Raw genomic sequence first — 20,478 nt, 5'->3', positions numbered from 1 at the left:
CCCTTTTGCATACCAAACAGAGATACTACACTGGAGGCAACAAAGCGGGCCAGCTCCTGGCTCAACAACTCAGTGCCCAAACTCTACTACAGCGGGAAACAGAGATTGTGGGCTCACAGGGCAATAAAGTCTAGCAGGATAAACAGCTAGCGCAGGAATTTGAACAATTCTATTCCACTTTTTACACAGCAGAGACCCTCAATGCAGAGGCCGTAGCAGAATATGTAGATCAGGCTCCAGTAGCCCAACTTCCAGAGCAAGAGGCTTCCACACTAGATAAGGATTTTCACCTAGATGAAGTTCTATGGCCCTACAACGCCTGCCCTCGGGCATCGCACCTGGGCAGGATGGCTACACTTGAGAATTATATAAAGCATATGCATCCATCTTACCCCCTCTTCTAGCGCCCTTATGCAACTCCTTCGGTGATATTGGGGCCCTTACAGAATCTATGAAGACAGCCACTATCACAGTTCTCCCTAAGCCAGGCAAAGACCCGCACACTGAGCTTCGTACCAACCCATCTCTCTATTAAACGTTGATGTTAAAAAAAATGGTAGGATCTCGCTTGGCTCCCTACACGCAAGGTCTTTTTGACCCAGACCAACCAGGTCTTACAACTGAGAGGCGCTGTGGCACCAACACCAAGCGCCTCTGCCACCTTCTTGACAAGACCCACAATCATGCCTGCCGGCACTTCTCTTATCCATAGCTGCCGAATTACAAGAGGTATGGATTCCACACCACGGCTATCAGCTTTGGGACCTCAGGAGGATGGCCCAACGCAGAAGGAGAATCACACTTTAAGACTTATTGATACTTCGGATAATATTAATAAATTAGGCTCATTAAACCTTAACTCTAGCTCTCTTTCTCGTACACAATCGGATCTGAGCTCCACTGTACAGGTCTTCAAAGATCATATTACCAAAGATGCAGGGGCAATCTACAAGATGTGCAGGCTTCTGCCTCAGATATTCAACTGGATACCTCTGCTTTTGATTATATATCCCCAAATGCCTCTATCACATCAAAAACACAAACGGATGAATCCAAAGGTAAGGAGACTATAAATGAGAATTCACTGCCTCCACAAAATACTTCAAATAAATTGGATCAAAATGCTGTATGGGATATCTTTTTTAAGACTTCGCAACTAACTCCTGACGCCCTATCTTATCAGTCCTCAAAAATGGATGTTCAGGTGGATCTACTGAATGTTATAGCAAAATCAATATCAGGGATAGATCAGAAGCTGGCTGACTTAAACATCTTGATTAAGCGAGCCCAGAATTCTGCAGAGATGACAAAAACAGACTGTACTTGTGAGCCCATAATCAATAAGCTGGCCACACTCCCAGAGGCTTTAAACTTAATGATAACAGACCGTAAGGCGAATCTAAGTAAGATAAAATGGGGTAAATTTGTAGCTCAAGAGACTCCCCAGCAACGGGAGGAGGTTGGTTCAAATTATACTATGGGCAGCATAGTTGCCCGCTATACTGAGATAGCGATTGATAAGGAAATAGAACATTCTGAAGAACAAGGGTGCGGTCAGGGGGGAATACTCAGTGAAAAGGTATGTTTACTGAAATCTTCTGAGAAGGAGAAAGGTCGGCAGTCTGGTATTCAAATAAATACATTTCCTCCCCCATCTCCTAAATTGGCGGTGTATCCGCCATACCTAGAAAAGCCGGCTACTAAAAGACAAAAGAAAAAACAACGGAAAGCAAGGAATAAATTAAGGGATGTCTTAATGGGCCCTCCTACTATAAAGGTGAGCTCCTCTCTCCCCCTGGACACAGGAAATGGGATGATAACGTCTTATGACCCAGTACTAACAAAAAGGGTAGGACGATGGTCAATAAGTTGTTCCCACTATTTAATACACAAAAGAGGGGAACTACTTACCAAGACCACAGGGACTCAAATGGATATAACTCTCATGTGGAGAATATAAAAATCAAGGACCGAAAATACTTGTTAAACCTAAACAGTATAGAGCAGCAAAACAGGAACCACAAAATATTAAACCACAGCAAAGGGAGTTGAAAGTTGAACCAAGTATTATTCCAGAGATTCATAGGAGATCATTTGAAGAACATGACATATGTATTACAGTTACTACTTCTGAATATGCTGAACGTCAAGGGGCTCAAATGGCTCAGCTCCAGGTAGAAAAAAGGTAACGCCGCGGTCAGAAAAGGGGAACCGGCGGTTTCCCGCCGGTTTTCCCCTGGCCCTGGGAATCCTCCATGGCGGCGCTGCTTGCAGCGCCGCCATGGGGATTCCGACCCCCTTACCGCCAGCCTGTTCCTGGCGGTTTTCACCACCAGGAATAGGCTGGCGGTAACGGGTGTCGTGGGGCCCCTGGGGGCCCCTGCAGCATGGGCAGTGCAGGGGCCCCCTAACAGGGCCCCACCATGATTTTCAGCGACGGGTGCCACTGCACCCGTCGCACCCCTGCAACTCCGCCGGCTCCATTCGGAGCCGGCATCCTCCTTGCAGGGGCATTTCCGCTGGGCCGGCGGGCGCTCTTTTGGAGAGCGCCCGCCGGCCCAGCGGAAATGTGAGAATGGCCGCCGCGGTCTTTTGACCGCGGTGCGGTCATTTGTTGGCGGGACTTTGGCGGGCGGCCGAGGGGCCCTAAGGGCCTGATTACGACTTTGGCAGAGGGGATTACTCTGTCCCAAATGTGGTGGCTATCCCGCATGCCGAATTACGAGTCCATTATATCCTATGGAACTCGTTATATGGCGGGCGAGAAATCTGTCTCATTTGGGACAGAGTAATCCCCTCCACCGAAGTCGTAGATGTGAGAACAAATGAGCTATGCTCAGAAGGAGCAATATCTAAGCCCCTAATTGCCCAAAAGGAAGCTGCAAACGTAACCTTCTTGATTTCGGAGGCTGTTAATTTAATAAAGAGCAGTAGAAGTGCAGGGGCCCCAGGTCCAAATGGGATCCCAAATGCATTATTTAAAATAAACCCAGCCTTTTGGACAGAAAAACTGGTCTCAATTTATAACCATTGTATAGAACTAGGAAGCATTCCAAACTCTTGGAGAGGTGCTACAATCCATCCAGTATTTAAAGGAGGCAGCAAATTCCATCCTGAGAGTTATCCACTGATTACGTTATCAGATGTAGAGGCTAAATACTATGCCAGACTATTACTGGAGCATCTTCGCACCTGGGCAACCGACAACAATATTATTCCCCCCAGTCAGACAGGCTTTGAAAAGGGCCCCGGAACAGCTACAAACATTTTAACTTTTTCCATCATCATCGACAAATGCAAACAAAAAAATCAACCTTTGTATTTGTGTTTTGTAGACTTCAAATCAGCTTTTGATTTGGTACAGTGAAGTCACCTATGGAAAAAGCTAGCTGCATGTGGCATACCAGAGAATTTATTAAAAGCTATTCAGCAGTTATATACAGATACATGGATTAGAGTAAAAATAGGGGATAGATCTTTCCTTTTAAGAAAAAATGAGACAAAACAAGGACTAAAACAGGGTTGCGTACTGGCTCTGTATCTTTTGAATCTCTTCCTATCAGATTTTACTTTTAAGCTTAATAAGGTGAATGCGCATTTCCCTAGGATTGGTGATATGCCCATTTCCAATCTGTTATACGCTGATGATGTAGTACTTCTGAGTCAAACTAAGGTAGGACTACGTTGGATCATCATTAATTTAATTGAATATGCTGAGAAGAACGGAATGGAAATCAATCAGAAAAAAAACTAAAGTGATGAAAGTTAGTAAAAAAAAACTCTAGAGTCAATAAATGGCACAAACACAAGGGGGAGTTTTAGAACAAGTCAACCACTATAGATACCTGGGTGTACTATTTCATAAGTGGGGTTCCTTTCTTCCTCAGAAACAGGACTTATATAGAAAAGGAAATGTTCTATTGCCTGCTTTTCGTACTCTAAAAAAGTCTCTTAACGGCCCTAGCTACCATCCCTTGCTACAAGTTATTGTGGCTAAACTAAACTTGACTATAGGGTACGGTAGTGAAGCCTTGCGTGGACAAAACGCTGCAATCCTGATTGGAATGATTGAAAAAGTCTTTAGGTCTTTATTCCAACTACCAGGGTACACTTCCCAATCTCAAATTAGGCTGGAGTTTGGGTACTTAAACCAAAATACAGCTAGGAAGTGTAGCTACATTAAAACCTGAAAACACCTTCAGTTAACAAGGGGAAATCATCTTTGCCAGGCACTCTGGAAGGAGATCAGTTCAAATCCAATCAAGTCGCACTTATGGATGGTAATTAATGAGTGCAAAATCCTGAGATATCAACAATATTTGGAGGCCGGGTGGTCAAAAGCTGCTAAGGATATTTTTATTAAAGACCGATTTGGCCTTATTCCTTGTGGCGCTAACCTAGCCCCTTGGGAATGTCCTGCAACAATTTGCCAGTGTAGGCTCTGTGGTTGTGGAGTGGAAGATAATATCATTCTGATCTGTATCTGTAATGGCCTACTGAATGAGCGCAAGATTCTACTAAAGGCAGCCTTCAATCAGAGGGGAATACGGTCCTGTAAAGAAGCGGTGATCACTTGTTTTAAACCTTCTGACTATAATTTGAAAGCCAGATTTACAAAGTTCCTACTTTTGACATCTAAACAATTATTATATGTTCATCAATCAGTATAAACATAATATATGTTTTTGCTGGCTTTTAAATCGCAAAATTATGACGATCACTGCTGCTTTTTAAGGGTCCCCTGTACAGTATCCATTTCAAGTATTTTTGCTTTCTTGAGCATTAACCTAATCGTAAATGATTATATAATTTAATATTTAAAAAAAATATTGTGAAGGCATAAAAAATTATTTTAGTATTGTTAAGATACCTCTATAACACACCTAGAGTTGCATGTACAAGATTAGGGGAGTTGGAAATTGATGTTATAGCAATATTTCTGTGGGAATGAGTATAGTGTATTAATTCCTGTAGAGGAGGATTTTGTTAATAGTGATAATTAATAATAGCACATATTTTATGTAATGTATAATTGTAGATAATCATGGTTAGTTATATTGAACTTAAATTATAATTTATTATGAGAAAGACTTTTCATCTAAAATGGATGGCTTTTTTTATTTGCATGGAGTGAGCTAGTATTTTTAAAATGTATGATATATTGGTTTTTATTAACTATGCATTTAATAAACTTGAAAACTTGGAGCTTGAAAGTAGATGCTGAGAAGGCTTTCTCAAGGGTACACTGGCCTTATCTCCCTACCTCCAATTGGTGTTTTCCAAATTTGGACTGGGTCCACGGTTTTGACACTGGGTAGAGTGCAGTTATGCTGATCCTGTGGCACAGGTTAGGATTAATGGGAAAATGTCCCAACCATTTGGAGTAGCAGGGGGCACCCGTCAGGGCTGCCCATTATCCCTGCTACTATTTGCCTTCTACATGGAACCCTTCACCGAACAGATATGAAGACACCTGTCTATAAATGGTATACCGATGGGGGGTAGAGACCATAAATTGGCACTGTATGCTGACAATGTAATACTTGTAGTGACACAACCCTTCACCTCCATTCCGCTGCTTATGCTGGAAATGGTGGAATTTGGCCAGGCTTTAAAATTAATTTCCAGAAAACCCAGGCCCTTAACCTCACTGTTCCAAAGGAAGACTGAGCCAAACTTGAGTGATTATTCCCATTTAAGGTGGCTACCCAAGGAATTAAGTTCCTGGGTCTCCAGATACATCCCACACCAGAGCGCACTTCGCACAACAATTAAATCACTGTTCTCTACAACACTAGGTCAGAGCGGACCTTGTGGAGAAAATATGTGCTGTTGTGACTAAGGAGACTAGCAGTGGTAAAGATGAACTTACTCCCCAAAATCCTTTATATCATACAGACACTGCCTCTGCAACCTCCTGCACATACCTTTTACAGATTACAACATCTCATTAATTACTTTATTTGGGCAGGGAAGAAGGCACGCATGGTGAAGACACAGGAATACCCGAGTCAAGTGGATGGGGGATGAGGCATACCTCCGCCTCAAGCGATACTACTAGGCAGCTCAGCTTAGATACCTGGTAGAATGGAATAGGACGAGCACTGAGAAACCTTGGTGTTTTATTGACCAAGCAGTTGCAGAAATACATATATGGAAAGTACCATGGCTCCGTAAGGCCCACAGGCTGGTGGAAGTTTATATATCTTTTGTCACTAGGGCGACAGGAGTGTGGGACAGGGCTCAAGTAACGCAAAACCTCTCCTCCTGCATATCGCCCCTTGTCCTGATCATATGCAACCCTGACTTTCCATCAGCTTCACACAGGTCTACCTTCCTTAAATGGTTGGAAGCCAATTGTAAAAGATCAGGGGACTTTTTTAATACAGATGGGATCCTAGACTTCTCCCAACTCTGCTTCAATTATGACCTTCCCCCAGTGAATATTAGCAGTACACCACCACCTGCCATTGGCTCCTGCAATTCATCCATATTCACTTGAATGCAAACTGACCCCTTACTTTATTTGAAAAATGGCTTCTCACAAATCAATGCGATAGAGGTATTCTTTCAGATATTTACACTTTCCTTCTCACCCTGTAACTCATACTCAGTTGCCGGCACTAAACAGATGGGTAGTGGAATGCGAGTGCACTTTCACACACAAGGAATGGCACAACATCTTACACATAGTATGCACTTCAACCTGCATCACACCGGGGAAAGAGATGTTCCTTGAAACAGCCCGTTACTGGTACTACACCCCAGCTAGGGTGGCCCAATGACAGCCAGGTGGGGATCCTCAAGATAAAGCAGTTTTGGATGGAAGTCCTAACAGACATTGACAAAATATATGACAAGGATCCACCCATATTCCCTAACTACATCATACTAGACCTTCCCAGCACATTGACTTACCCCTTGAGAACACTGGGAGGGTGAGCTATTACTCTAGTACTGGGTGCAGCTAAACGGGCTCTGCTGGCCTCATGGGTACAGAGGCTGACCCCACATGAATGGACAAAGTTTGGGAACTCCTGGGAATGGAGAAACTGACAGAATTAGTAAACAGCACAATACCATGATGTGACAAAACATGGAGACTCTGCAAATGCTTTCTATCTGGTGAATTCAGAGAAATGTCTTGCCCGATTTATCTCCGCATCCTCTGCCTCACGCAGCCAACTCACACAGACAATGAACAAGCAGGCCATCTGTTTTGCTCCCTCTATCTCCAATGCTCTGGCTCCTATGACTTAGTACTAATTGGGCTCTGTCGGGATCCTATTTCTCTTCTTTACCTTCCCTTTCCCTTCCTCCCAACACTCTCACCTCTTCATAGTTGTTTGCTACGTTTTTACTCCATTTACCCCCACCGCCCCATGGTGGGATGCTGTTGTATTATATTCTGGTTTAAAACAATAAACAGATTAAACCTAAAAATAAATATTATTTTAAAATTACATTATACGTAGTTCACTCCTCTCCCAATTTAAGAAAAACTCTGTAAAAACACATCAAAAACAACTGTTTATTGATTTTTGCATCATGAAATGAATTGAAATAGTACTGAAAAAAGGAAAATCATACCATACATGGAAACGATTGCAAAGAAAAATCTCTTCTAGTGTTACAGTTCAATAGAGAATATCTGGGCCCGTTATTTTAAGTGCCTAAAAGTATGATATTTGTGAGATTATGTGATTAACACACATTTAGTACCCATGGCTTACTGCAAATGTGGCAATACTGCTTAGGTCGCAGAAAAAGGGCATACAGGTTAAAACTGCTAAATGGTTGGTGGTAACTACTTACACATAAAAGCACACCTTTTTCGCTAACCATATTTAAGACAAGATATTGCCTAATCATGAAGAAAAATCTAAAAACAGGGTAAAATTGCTGACCCTAAAAAGGTTATATAATTATTGCATTGCAGTGCGTCCTGTGGTTTAGAAGCCAGTCTATGTAATGGTCTCACATTTTATGATTGTCATTCCCCAGTCAGTAACACAAAGAAGAACTCAAAAAGGAATTTGTCAGAATCTCATAAAAACAAATATTTCATCACCCACATTTACACAGCGGTGGTGGCTGTATATGTCAAATGGGGAGTGGGGGGACGATGGGGGAAACAAGGTTTTTCTTTAAAAAAAACACTTTACGTTTCCATTGTGCCGCCCGTCTCCCGCTGCCTACAGCTGCCTCGCTCTGCTTGAGGTGTACAAGCATTTGCTGGGACACCAGCACCGGCTCCCCAGAAATCCTGGTGCTGCTTACATGCTAAACATAGCATGAAAGCAGCACCAGGATTGGTCCGAGAGGATGGGACTGCTGGTCAGACACAATGCTGGGGTCCTTGCTATTTTTCCAGCCCAGCTGTGTATACTGCCAGGCTGGAGAAAACTAAGTATGCATGTGTGTTTGGCCCAACCTCAGAAAGCAGGCCAAACACACAAGCTCACTTAGTGCACTCCTCCCCCTCCCACCTCACGTGGCCCAGCCCCACCCCTCCCAGTACACACTGCTGGGGGAGCCAGTAGATGAAAAATGCTGAAAAATAAATCGATAGCAAGCTATTGTTTTATTTTTCATCTGCTGGCTCAGCCAGGGGGGCGACACCCCTCCACCACTGCAGAGAAGCCATCCTTGCATTTACAGGCAAATTAATGCTGTAGAAAACCCTTGACGATGTGTAGTTTGACTAGGAACAACTTCACAATCGTCAACTGCTTGGGATGAGAGAGTAGCTCATACTGAAGAAATATTGTCCAACACTTGTCGAGATCCAACTGTTGCAGATATATGTTTTTGACTGGGCTATATACAAAGTCTACTATACAACTTTAAGACAGGGTCATGGACTGGGAGCCAAAAGCAGCACTGGGACATTGGTAATTCCAGCCCTATCTGCAGAAACATGCAGGAACATCTATCTAGATAAATCCTCGCCAGATGTTTTTGGAGAAGTCAGATTCTTAAAACAAGAATGGGGCCAAATGACTTCTTCTATGGCACATTTTCAAATATATTCCATACGAAGCCATATACTTTCCAGGCTGTTTTAAAGAGTAAGTCATGAAATATCCACATATCCCACAGTCTGGCAAAGTACCCAAGAGCACTTTTTCTCTGCCACAGTAAACCATGCATGTTCCTATAAGAAAACAATGTACTGCTCCCCAGGTGCCTTTATCCTCAATGACAAAAGGATCATTCATCTCTAAAGACAACCCCTTGTCTCACAACCTCTCAAGGGTGTTTACCCTGTGCCTCAAAGGGTGCAAAAGAAGATACCCCAAAGTGGGAAGATATACACATGGGATGTGCTTTCACAGATCCGATTTGGTTGTCTTGACTAATTTCCGACATGGCTCTCTATGTTTTGACTGGCTGCGGGGCAGGATGAGGCCTGAGTGATTAATATTACAGGAATTAGCTTGTCAGTTGGAGAAATGTGAAGCAACTGAAATATGCCAAAGTCTAAGTTTGAAGTTCTTTTGTTAAAGCAAGATAGTTTGGTTTCTGAAGTGCCCTGTTTTATCATAAATAAAATTATAGCCTTGTGCTCTTTTCATCTGTCACTTTAAGAATGGCATTGCCTTCATTTCCCCAGTGGCTTGCTCTGCACCATGAAGAACAGTTTGGACAGAGATGTCTACTATGAAACAGATATGACACCTCTATTCCCATATAACCACTCTATTCTAATCCAGCTTCCAGCAGGACGCTTTACAAAAACACTGGAAAAGCGTCCATTGTGAAACGATATTCCATATATTTAGGTAACAACATGCTCACAAAAACGCTTCCCACTAAATAAAAAAATCATACTCGAAAAACATCAAACGCAACCTATTAGAGTGGCAGTATCGCACACATCAAGCTTTCTCTGTACAGATATAGCATTTATAGGGCATCAACATAATATGAATACCATTTATATTGATACCCACCAAGCTGGAGTATCTGGACATGTTGGTCAGCAGAGACTTGTGCAGGATGGTTAACAACAAAATTATGGGCCTCACTGGTTAACAGAAGACAGTTTTTGCCAAATAGAAAAAACTGCAGGTCTCATTATGGGGCAGGATTCAAACCATGAAGATAGTAGTGGCTCCCAGGTTTATTTACACATTTAGCATGTTACCAATCATGATCCTTACCTCCATCCTAAAGTTGATTGACAAACAAATAAACTAGTATCAATGTGGTCCAATACCAACAAGATGTGCAATATCTAAAATTTGTGCTCCCTCCACCTCCAGAGGGCTACATCTCTTGGAAAATGACCAGCATTTCAACACCGAAGGGCCGCAAATGCTTCATGACTCAAACATGCAAGAGATTAAAAAACCTGATACTTGTGGAAATGATCAGAATGTGGTCTGGGGTGCATAAAGGTCTGGCTAAAGAAGAGTGCTTCCATTTGACAGAATGCAGAATTGACAACAGATGACAAACCATTACAATGGCAAGAACAGCTTGTCAAGGGGCTACATTCCGTCAACAATACCTCCTTGAAAGACCATCTAAATTCATTCTCAGAACTACTGACAGAATTCCAACTAGAATAAGACCAATTTTGGAATTACCTATGAGAGACCTAAAATCTATTTTTAAATATTAATGAGTCACCCCTAAGTTAGCATTAAGTGCATAAGGCAAGGTCTATGGTATTTAAAAGTAGGACATGTAAACTTTTGATATTAAACATTTCCTTACAGTGAAAAGACCTAAAAAGCATTTTTCAATGTAGCAGGGATAGCTGTTTCATAGTAAAGCAATGGGAGTTAATATTAAAATTAAATAATGTTATCTCCACCTAGGAGCAAGATAAGAAAAACAATTCTTGGACTTTTAAATATTTATTACAAACACAATTCATTGGAAAAGTCATATTTGTAATACACAGTTTAAAAAAGGTACTTTTAAAAAGTCACTTTTTACCTGCCTAAAATCCCTATAGGTCAGTTTGCAGGAACTTCCAACTGTAACCCAGGAGCTGCATAGCTCCTTGATGAGGTGTGAACTTGCTCCCAGAGCTGAGAAAAAGGCCCTTGGACGCAGTGAGGTATTCTATTCCTCTGACAAGATGACCACTGGGCAGTGCCCGGGAACTTAATTATCTTCAAAGCGATCTGACCTACCATGGGACCCAGAACACTATTGAAGAAAACCATAGTTTAAGGTGACTTGCTTTTTGTATCTACACTCTACTACATCAAGGTCAGCCTGAAATTGCACCTAAATCCCAGTTCACAGAGGTCAGTTATTTTTTAACGCTGTTTTACTTTTTCTAGATGCTTCTGCAGTAAAACTTCAAAAACTCATATCTCTAGTTACCTCTGACCTATTTTAATGAACTTTATGTATTTTTGCGCCTCAATGTTTGATCCATTTTTCTAAACTGGTTTGGGAATGTTATCAGAGTCTGTTCTTGACTCTAGAATCGCTGGTATTGCTTGAATATATCACTCAATTCTCTGTAGTTTGCCCGATTCTTGTGTCACAGTTACCAGGGTACCAGGGTTTGAGCAGAGATTCTATTAGATTGACCTAAACAGACTGTGTTTATTGAGTTGGTAGGTATTGGTCCTAGTAACATGCAACTCCCATGGTTTGTCTAGTTATTTATTGAATAACCCATCGACTGTGCTCCTATCTCTAGCATCCACAGGACTAATGAAAGAGATGCATTTTGTGTCTACCTACCTTTGATGAAAACCAGCAAGGAACGGATTATGTTTAAATCTTTATTGTATTTCAGATCTGCTTGTTTTTCAAGAGGTTTGAGATCTCCATTTGCAAGCAAAAGATGAATATCAAGTGTTTGTATCAGGGTCAAAAGATTTCCAAGACAAGGCATGCTTGGTTAGAGATGTGGACAACTGACACAATTCTACATTCCTACTCTACTGCTGGAGTTTTGTGTCCCGTCCAGCGGTGCTGAGGGCTCTCATTCCAAGGACACTCAAACTTTCTAGTTAAAAAGGTTTGAAGGCAACATCAGCATAACATTTGAGTCACAGCTAGAGGAGATTTACAAAAACCTACCTATGTCCAGTGCCTATTACACTTAAGGGTAGGCCAGTACATTCAGAAGTACTTTGACTTTGTGTAAAATATGTACAGCCTTATTAAGAGCTTGGCAGATGTCACTGCCACTTAGCTTAGTGTGATAAATGCTTCCATGTACTCTAAATAAGGCGAACTAGACACCCGTCACTTTTTGATAGATTTCCCACATCCCCTAAACTCTACATAAATCCCAAGTGTTCTCTTACTAGTCACGATCTGCGTCCTGAGTCACAATCTCAGTGTTATGTACTGTGCTAAAAAGGTAGTCATTTTCAGCACGATCTTATAGAAATAAAACATGATAATTGTATTTAAAAGTGTACACGCCGCTGTATGCACATTACTGACACTTAAAATAAATATGAATAAACGTCCCCAAAACTCTAAAGTAAAATATACAATCAAACTGATATAAATGATTGACAGCTGGCCCTGGCTTTGATTTGAACCCATCCTAATTTCGCTGGTGTTGTGGGTCACCATCACGTTGTTAATGCTGTATGTCCAATATGATATTTGTCTTTAGTACTGAGGATTTTGGCTACTAGCTTCTCAAATACTAGCTAATGAATTTACATCAAACCAATATGGGATCTGTTCTGAATAACACTCCACATAAAGGCCAAGTTTGAAGTCATTCTGTTCAGCGGGTTTTGCTCTAGCAAAGATCAAGATTTCGGATGGAAGTTGGTAAGAGAACCAAATCAAACTTCTAATGCATGTTGTCTCAGTATGAATCTTGGGGAGATGCACTAAGTCTATGCCACATTGCTCAGTTTTACACAAATGCATGAAAGAAGGTCAAAATTATCAGTAAGCCAAGTATTCTTCTCTGTTCTTCTTCTGTGGACTAAGCATCTCAACCACAATCACAGAGCCACTATCGCCATCTGGGCAATCCCCGGACAGTCTTCATTTAAAGAGGTAGAAATGTTGTGATCTCAGACACAAAACAACTAAAATATGTCTGTTATGGTTAGAGAAGCAAATAATATTGTCATTGACATCTTGTTGCTATGCCGTATGACAAAGCAAATTACATTGTCGCTGTCATCACAAATGCAGTATTAGATTGCATTTTTTTCAAAAGGGCTTTGTCTGTGACAAGTATAAGCTACATCTGGGTATGGGTGGTTATCTATGTTTAGAGTGTAATGAGCATGAGTGTGTTTTGCTGACATGGGCATCTGTGAGTAGTACACGAAGAACATGTGTTCATTAAAAACAAGAACACCCAGTGACTAAGTAATGTATAATACACATGGAATGAGTAGGCTTTGGCCATGCTCTGTGAAGGTAAAATAACAATGCATCTATTACAACCTCATTTAAAGCACACAGCACATGGCATTTAGAAAAATAGTGACACTGGAGGTACAGGAAACCCATTGCCTCATTGATGGTGTCATGGGCGATCTCATTACTGATCTTAAGAGTGATGTCATTTTTGCAATGTATGATGTTATCTGTAATATCATGTGTGAAGTCATGAGGTAGTGCCCAGTGCTTGCTCAGGGTATGGACATATATGTCAGTGATTTTGATGAATGAAAAATAAGGGTAGTGCTGTTTTAACTAAAGCTTTTTCAGATTAAAGTGTAAACCTTTTCATGAGGATGGTTAGAGTGAGAACCAAAACGCCCCTTCTACAAACGTTTATTTTCAGTGAATTTCATGGTATTCTGTAATCATGCACTTCGTCCACTGACTGCTGTATTGACAGAGCATAGCCGGTGGCAATACCCATTGCACATTACCCATACTTGCAGTATCTGCGAACATACCATCCGTCTTTGCTCACTTTCTGCTGTGCACAAGGCTTCTGCCATGTGCTGCACATTGTTCAACTACCTATCTTTGCAGTATCCATAGAGTGGAATATCAGACTGAATCCATGCCCTACGGCAGTGGTTCCCAACCTGTGGTCCAGGGACCCCTGGGGGTCCGCGAAGCCTCCTCAGGGGGTCCGTGACTGCTGAGAAAATTAAATTATTTTAACAGATTAGATCCTCAGCTTTAAGTAATGGCTCAGTGGGGGGTCCCCGGATTCCAATAATGTCTTAGTGGGGGTCCCTGGGTTCCAGCAATGATAAAGTGATAAAGTGGGGGTCACCGGGTTCCAGTAATGATAAGGTGGGGGTCCACATAAGTCAAAAGGTTGGGAACCACTGCCCTACGTGAACAGTACACAGGTAATGAGCTCACCCCATGCCCTGTCACTATAACAGATAGTCACCGTAGCCAAAAAGCACTAACCGCAGCTGAAAATTGTGGGTATTATGAGGGGTATTTGGCATAGCCCATGCCCATGCTTGACTTGTTCTGAACATAGCCTTTGAGGGCATATTCTGTGACATAATATGTGGCCATGCTTTTCTTGGCCTGGGCATAGCCATAACTAGGCAAAAATGTGGTCTGAAAGTAACCACCGTTTTAAAGAGCAGTAAATACCTTCAGCACATAAACAACGTACAAGCAGCACATTTGCTTTCATGCTAAACTGGGTGATTTATCCTGCAATGCTGTTGTACAGCCTTCACTAGATATTCTTGTTGGAAGTTTGGTTAAGAACGCAACTTGAAGTTTAGGAATTTTGTGCAGAGCCTTCAAACGTGGCCAAGTTATAAAGGTTTCAACCAACTCTCTGTTTGCAATGGTGAATGAGAATGAATCATAACAAAAGATGTGCCCATCAGTGATGCAGCAGGTGCAGTGGCACTGGGTCCTAGAATCCTGTGAGACCAACTGAACCCTGTTTACTTTTGTGCTTTACTATCCTACCAGTGGTCGGGGATGGTGTAATTTCTTTCCTTGCAGTTGCACTAAAGCCCATGGCACCCTTGAAACGCCACTTATAACTGCATTGCTGCTGTTTTACGTTTACGTCAGCAATGCCAACCTACTCCAAAGCTCTCATCTTCCTGTTCTTTATCTCACAAAGGAATCAGAGGTGCATTTTGTTATTGCGCTCCATGTATCTGGTATTGGTGACTTTCTTTTCACAGCATCGGGGAGCAATTTAACCTCGTGTGGTCAGTTTTCAGCGGGATATCCGAGTCCGGAAAAAAACATCTAGCGTCCAGAGATTAGAGGATGTTCAAAGCCGCGGTTCCCACTGAGGTAATAACAAGCAAGGTCAACATGCGCCGCTCGGACTCGGGCGCTTTGAAATTACACACTGGCCAGGATGGCTTTCATCCCAGCCACTACTGCCAATCCGTGGAGAGAACAAATAAAACTGCACAAAGTTTTAATTAGCTGGCAGGGTGGCGTGGCAGGTGAGGTGCGAAACAAATTTGAAGAAGCGGAGCCCAGTCTGCAGGGGTTCACAGTGTACCTTCCATGACGTTTTTACAAAGAGAAAATAGCATCTCCATAGAATTATGGCGCTGAAGTGAAAATCTCCTGAGGAAACGGCAGGTGAACACAGCCTCATACAAACCGAACTAAAGAATGCGTTTATGGCATTCTTATACTTACAAAGAAGTCACAGCTTTCTGGTTAAATTGTTACAATATTCCATGTAGATCTCCTGGAAAGTCAGCAGTATATCATTTGGAGAACAAGGGTCAGTCTGCATTGATTCAGTAGCAATGTCCGAGTTTATTACATTGCTAGTATGCATCACACAAAGAGGGGAGACCAAAAGGAGTCTGTGCCTCTTGTCAAAATAAAAGGCTATCCACAGAACTTAGCTCGAGTAAAAACTGAATGAAGTGTGCCACTCCAGTGCTCACTTTTTGGGTCTTGGCTACAGCTTCTGCTGTTTGTTGGCAAATAAGTCTCCTGTACACAATAAAGAATTAGAGTGAGAATTGTGTCCATCTCTTTTTTCTTGATTAGGTATCTTTATGGTCTATGTCTCTTCCCTTACCCAGATTCAATAGAATTAAAGTGAGAATTGTCTCCAGTCCTATTTAAGGGTCTAGCCTGCAAGTGCATGTGCTAGCACATGCACCTCGCTTGTGAGCCTCTGTTGCGTACAGTGAAGGGCTTGGAGCCCGCCTGTCATTCACCATTTGATGGTTTGCATGGCACTCTGCTTTAAAGCCTCGTAATTTGTCAAAGCATGCCTGGCATAATTTCGGTTCCTCTGTGTGGAGCAGGGACAAAGCACTGATTGTTTCAACTTAATTAGTGCCCGTCCACTGCTCCCGTTGTGACTGTGCTACTATTTTGACCTTTTTGACTTCTACTGCCCTGCAAACAGAAGCTGTGTGACTGGTCAACATGTGCCCAGCAGGACAAACAAAATTGTGGAGTTTTATTTTTTAAAGCTAACTTTCTTTTATTTTGCCAAGTCGTCTTTTCCCACTTTCCACGCATGTTTTCTTTTGTTTTTGTTTGTGGGCACTCTTCTCAAACGATGACAATTAACTTGTTTGAAATACTGCCAAGCAACAAGTATCTTTATTATGTGTCATTTCTAAAATAGTGTTTTAACACATATTCAGCAGTACACCCCAATCCACCCCCACTACAATCCACCCCAATCCAACTTGCTTTACCCCACACCAATCCACCCTACCCCAATCCAATCCACTCTAACCCATCCAACTTCAATCTTCCCAACCCACTGCCCCACTCCAGTTCACCTCACTCTAATTAAAAACAATCTGCACCACTCCAAAACAAAGTGCCTCACTCCAATCCAAAGCAATCTGTCCAATTCCAATCTCCCCCACTTCAATACAAAACAATATGCCCCACTCCACTCTGCCCTAATCCAAAGCAATCTGCCCCATTGCAATCTGCTGCTCTCCAATTCAAAACAATCTGCCCCATTGCAATCTGCTGTACTCCAATCTAAAACAATCTGCCCCACTGCAATCCATAACAATCTGCCCCACTCCAATCAAAAACAGTCAGCCCACTCCAATCCAAAACAATATGCCTCACTCCAATCCAATCCACTTTATCCGATTTCAATCCACCCCACTCTATCCTAATTCACCTCACCCCATTCCAATCCACCCCACTCCAACCGGCCCCACTCCATTCTGCCCCACTCCAATCGGCCCACTTCAGTTGGCCCACTTCGATCCAAAACAAACTGCCCCACTCTGGTCTGCCCCCACTCCAATCCAAAACAATCTGCCCCACTACAATCCCAAACAACCCCCTCCAATCCAAAACAATCTGCCCCATTCCAATCCAATCCACCTCACACCAATCCAGCCCACTCATCCCAATTCACCCCACACCAATACACTACAACCCGCTCCAGTGCAACTCAGTCCACCCGACACCACACCAATCCAATCCACCCCACACCAATCCAATCCAGCCTAGTCCAACCCACTCCACTCCAATCATCCCACCCACTCCAATCCAACCTACCCCAATCCAGCCCACCTCACTTCAATCAAGTTCACTAAACTCAAATACAATTCACTTTAATCCACAACACTCAGTCCAATCCAGTCCGCATTATTTCAGCCTAGTCCATTACAATCCACCCCATTCCAAACCCCCTTAATCAATCTACCCCACTTCAATCAGTATACTCTTCTCCAATCAATCCACGCCAAACCAATCCAATCCAACACACACCAATCCAATCCACCCCACTCCAATCCACTCAACCGCACTCTGATCCAATCCACCCCACTCTACTCCACCACAATCCACTCCACCCCACCCCAATCGAGTCCACCCCATCCAATCTACCCCAATCCATTCACCACACTCAATCCAATCACCCCACCACACCCTAATCCACCCACTCAATCCAATACACCCCACGCAATCCACCCCACTCACCCACCTGTACCATACATACACATGTATGTTGTCTGCCAACATATAATTGTTTTTCTTAACTAAGAGACTGCTGAAAACAAGATGCTACATACGCGCTCATTGGGAGGGACAAACATAAAAAATAGAAAGTAATGCCATTGAATCAGGGTCAGGGACGTGAGATAGACTAAAAAGACATCTAATCAGGAACAGGCTTTGGCAAAGCCAATAGGTCTCGCGTATACAAGACCTACTGGCTTTAGCAATGTGTTTTGCTATGTTGTACACCAGTGTGGCTCCTGTTCAGCATGGCTAAAAGTTAGTTGTGTTGAGTGTCAGAGTGGAGTAGGGGAGTAGAGTATCGTATAGTGGATTTGTTTTAATATCGTAGAGTGGAGTAGGAGGATTATAGTGTTGTAGAGTTGAGTATAGAGGAGAAGGGTTCAGTGGCAGAGAGTGGAGTTGGGTGGAATAGGGTGGAGAGGGTTGTAGTGGATTGAGGTAGTGGGGTGGATTGGATTGGAGTAGAATGGGGTGGATTGGACTGAGGTAGCATGAGGTAGACTGAGTATAGTGGGGTGGATTGGACTGGGGAAGAGTGAGTCGGACTGAGTAAAGTGGGGTGGTTTATATGGGGTGGATTGAATTGGAGTGTTGGATTGAAATAGGGTGGGGTGGGTGGAATTGGGGTGATTCGAGTGAGGAGGACTAGATTGGTTTGGATTGGAGTGATAGGGCTAGGGTGCGATGGACTGAATAGGGAGTGTGGTGGTTTGGATAGGAGTGGGGAGGGGTGAATTAGATTGGACTGGAGTGTGGTGATTATGTTGGACAGGAGTGGGATGGATTAGATTGGGCTGGAGGGGATGGATTGGAGTGGGTGGATTGTATTGGAGTGGGGTGGGCTGGATGTATTGAAGTGGGACAGATTGGATTGGGGTGGGCTGGATGGACTGGAATGAGGTCGCTGAACTGGGATGGGGTGGATTGGATTGAGATAGAGTGGGTGAACTAGACTAGAGTGTGGTGGATTGGTGTGGGTAGAGTTTGGTGGGGTGGACCGGAATGGGATGGGGTGGATTGGAGTAGAGTCGGGTGTGGTGAGGTGAGAGTTTTACACATGAACTGAGAAACTGTCTGCCCCAGCTCTGATGACAATGTTATCAGTGAACTGGCATGTAAATCAGGTGTCATGTGTACCATATACTTTGTCTATAATCCCATTATGGATTATGTTGCAGCATTGAGAGGTATTTATTAGAAGTGAGAGTTTTAAACATGAACTGAGAAACATGACTACCCCCACTCTGATGAAAATGTTATCAGTGAACTAGGATGTAAATCGGGTGTCACGTGTACCATATACTTGGCCTGGAATCTCATTATGGATTGAGAAACATTATAGGCTATTCAGTCAAGCACAAGAGGGATTTTTGTACACCGCACATCCTGAACTCACGCTTTTGAAGGTGCTTTCATTCACAATAATAAACAAAAACAAGAGGCTCGGTGAAATTAGGTATTTGTCTAGGATCACAAAACTGATCTTTTGTGTTCAGTGCACAAGTACTGTGTAATATGCTGAGGTGCACTCTTTTGTTAAATTACACAGTAAAAGTCAAGCGTTTTAAGGGAACCTCATTTTAAGTATTTCCAGATTGTAATATGTCCCCACAGTAAATTATTCTGCGTTCCTAACACAAGTCAAAAATGTGGGAAAGCGCACCCCGCACACCTCAGGGTAGAAAAAGATGCATGTGATCTGGCCTCTGTTAGCTGCTACTGAAAAAAGACAAAACAGACACATTCCCATGAACCGATCATAGAGCTGTTCATCTACATTCGAGTATTTTGTGCGAGGAAACAACTACCTAATAGTTTGTTTTTCATCTAGTTCCTCCCGTTTGCCTTTATTACAATTGTAAATAACATGCGTCACTCTCACCCAATGTATAGGTATTTATGGGACAGATTTACCCATTCTGCTCAGAGTTCCAAATTAGCTTTATTTTTTGTTTTAATTGCACACAATGTAAAGCCATGAAAAGAAGAAGGCCCGTCCTACCTTTACTGCTGTCTTTTCCTATGCAGGCCGGTAAAGTTGCGCTTGCTGCTGAGAAAACAAAAATAATAAAACAGCAATGTTACTTAATGCTCATCAGAAGTCTCTGTGTCAATTACACATTAGTTCATCGTGTCAGCGCCTATTAAGATCACGTGCATTAAACAAAAAAACGTAAATTATGCAACAGGAATTTATCTAAAATTAAATGTTTGTAGCAGTCCCATTTCTAGCAAAATGTGCTGGGCCCAGCTACAGAGTTTCGCTGCGCTTGAACAACTCAAAAATAATCCAGGTTTTTCTTTAATTTTCTACTGTCTTCTAAAAAGATTTTTACGTCTGTGTATGAGAGTAATTTATGACTCTCATAAATATTCATGTGCATTCTCTTTCTATGCATACTTAAATGAAGCTTGTCAACCTAACACAATGTACATATGTTACCCATATACTCACACTAAGCTTGTCAGTGAATCAAAGTACTCATACATAATACAGAATGGTACACACAAACGTGTCACACGGACACAATGTACACATGTGTAGGCGTGATACTCACATCCTCACATAACGTTCATGCATCTATTTTCCTT

The 20,478-nt window shown here is 42.5% G+C and overlaps 1 protein-coding gene across 10 annotated transcripts in view; it reads right to left on the bottom strand.

Moving 5' to 3' along the window:
* The window catches only part of LMO1 (LIM domain only 1), a 514,229-nt gene that overhangs the window by 157,411 nt on the left and 336,340 nt on the right, over window positions 1–20,478 (bottom strand). For 6 of the 10 annotated variants that reach the window (XM_069223678.1, XM_069223675.1, XM_069223680.1 and 3 more), the window contains one exon: window positions 19,889–19,933. Coding sequence is in view for 4 of the 10 variants with exons in the window: in XM_069223675.1 (XP_069079776.1) it covers window positions 19,889–19,933 (45 nt within the window). In the remaining 6 variants the exon portion in view is untranslated. Of the gene's footprint in view, window positions 1–19,888; window positions 19,937–20,478 lie in introns of all 10 variants that reach the window. The other 4 variants (XM_069223677.1, XM_069223674.1, XM_069223672.1 and 1 more) reach the window with 1 other exon arrangement.

Source organism: Pleurodeles waltl, chromosome 3_1 (genome assembly GCF_031143425.1).
Source record: "Pleurodeles waltl isolate 20211129_DDA chromosome 3_1, aPleWal1.hap1.20221129, whole genome shotgun sequence".
Classification (NCBI taxonomy): domain Eukaryota; kingdom Metazoa; phylum Chordata; class Amphibia; order Caudata; family Salamandridae; genus Pleurodeles; species Pleurodeles waltl.
The sequence above is the reverse complement of the archived record's forward strand: the minus strand, read 5'-3'. Positions and strand labels throughout refer to the sequence as shown.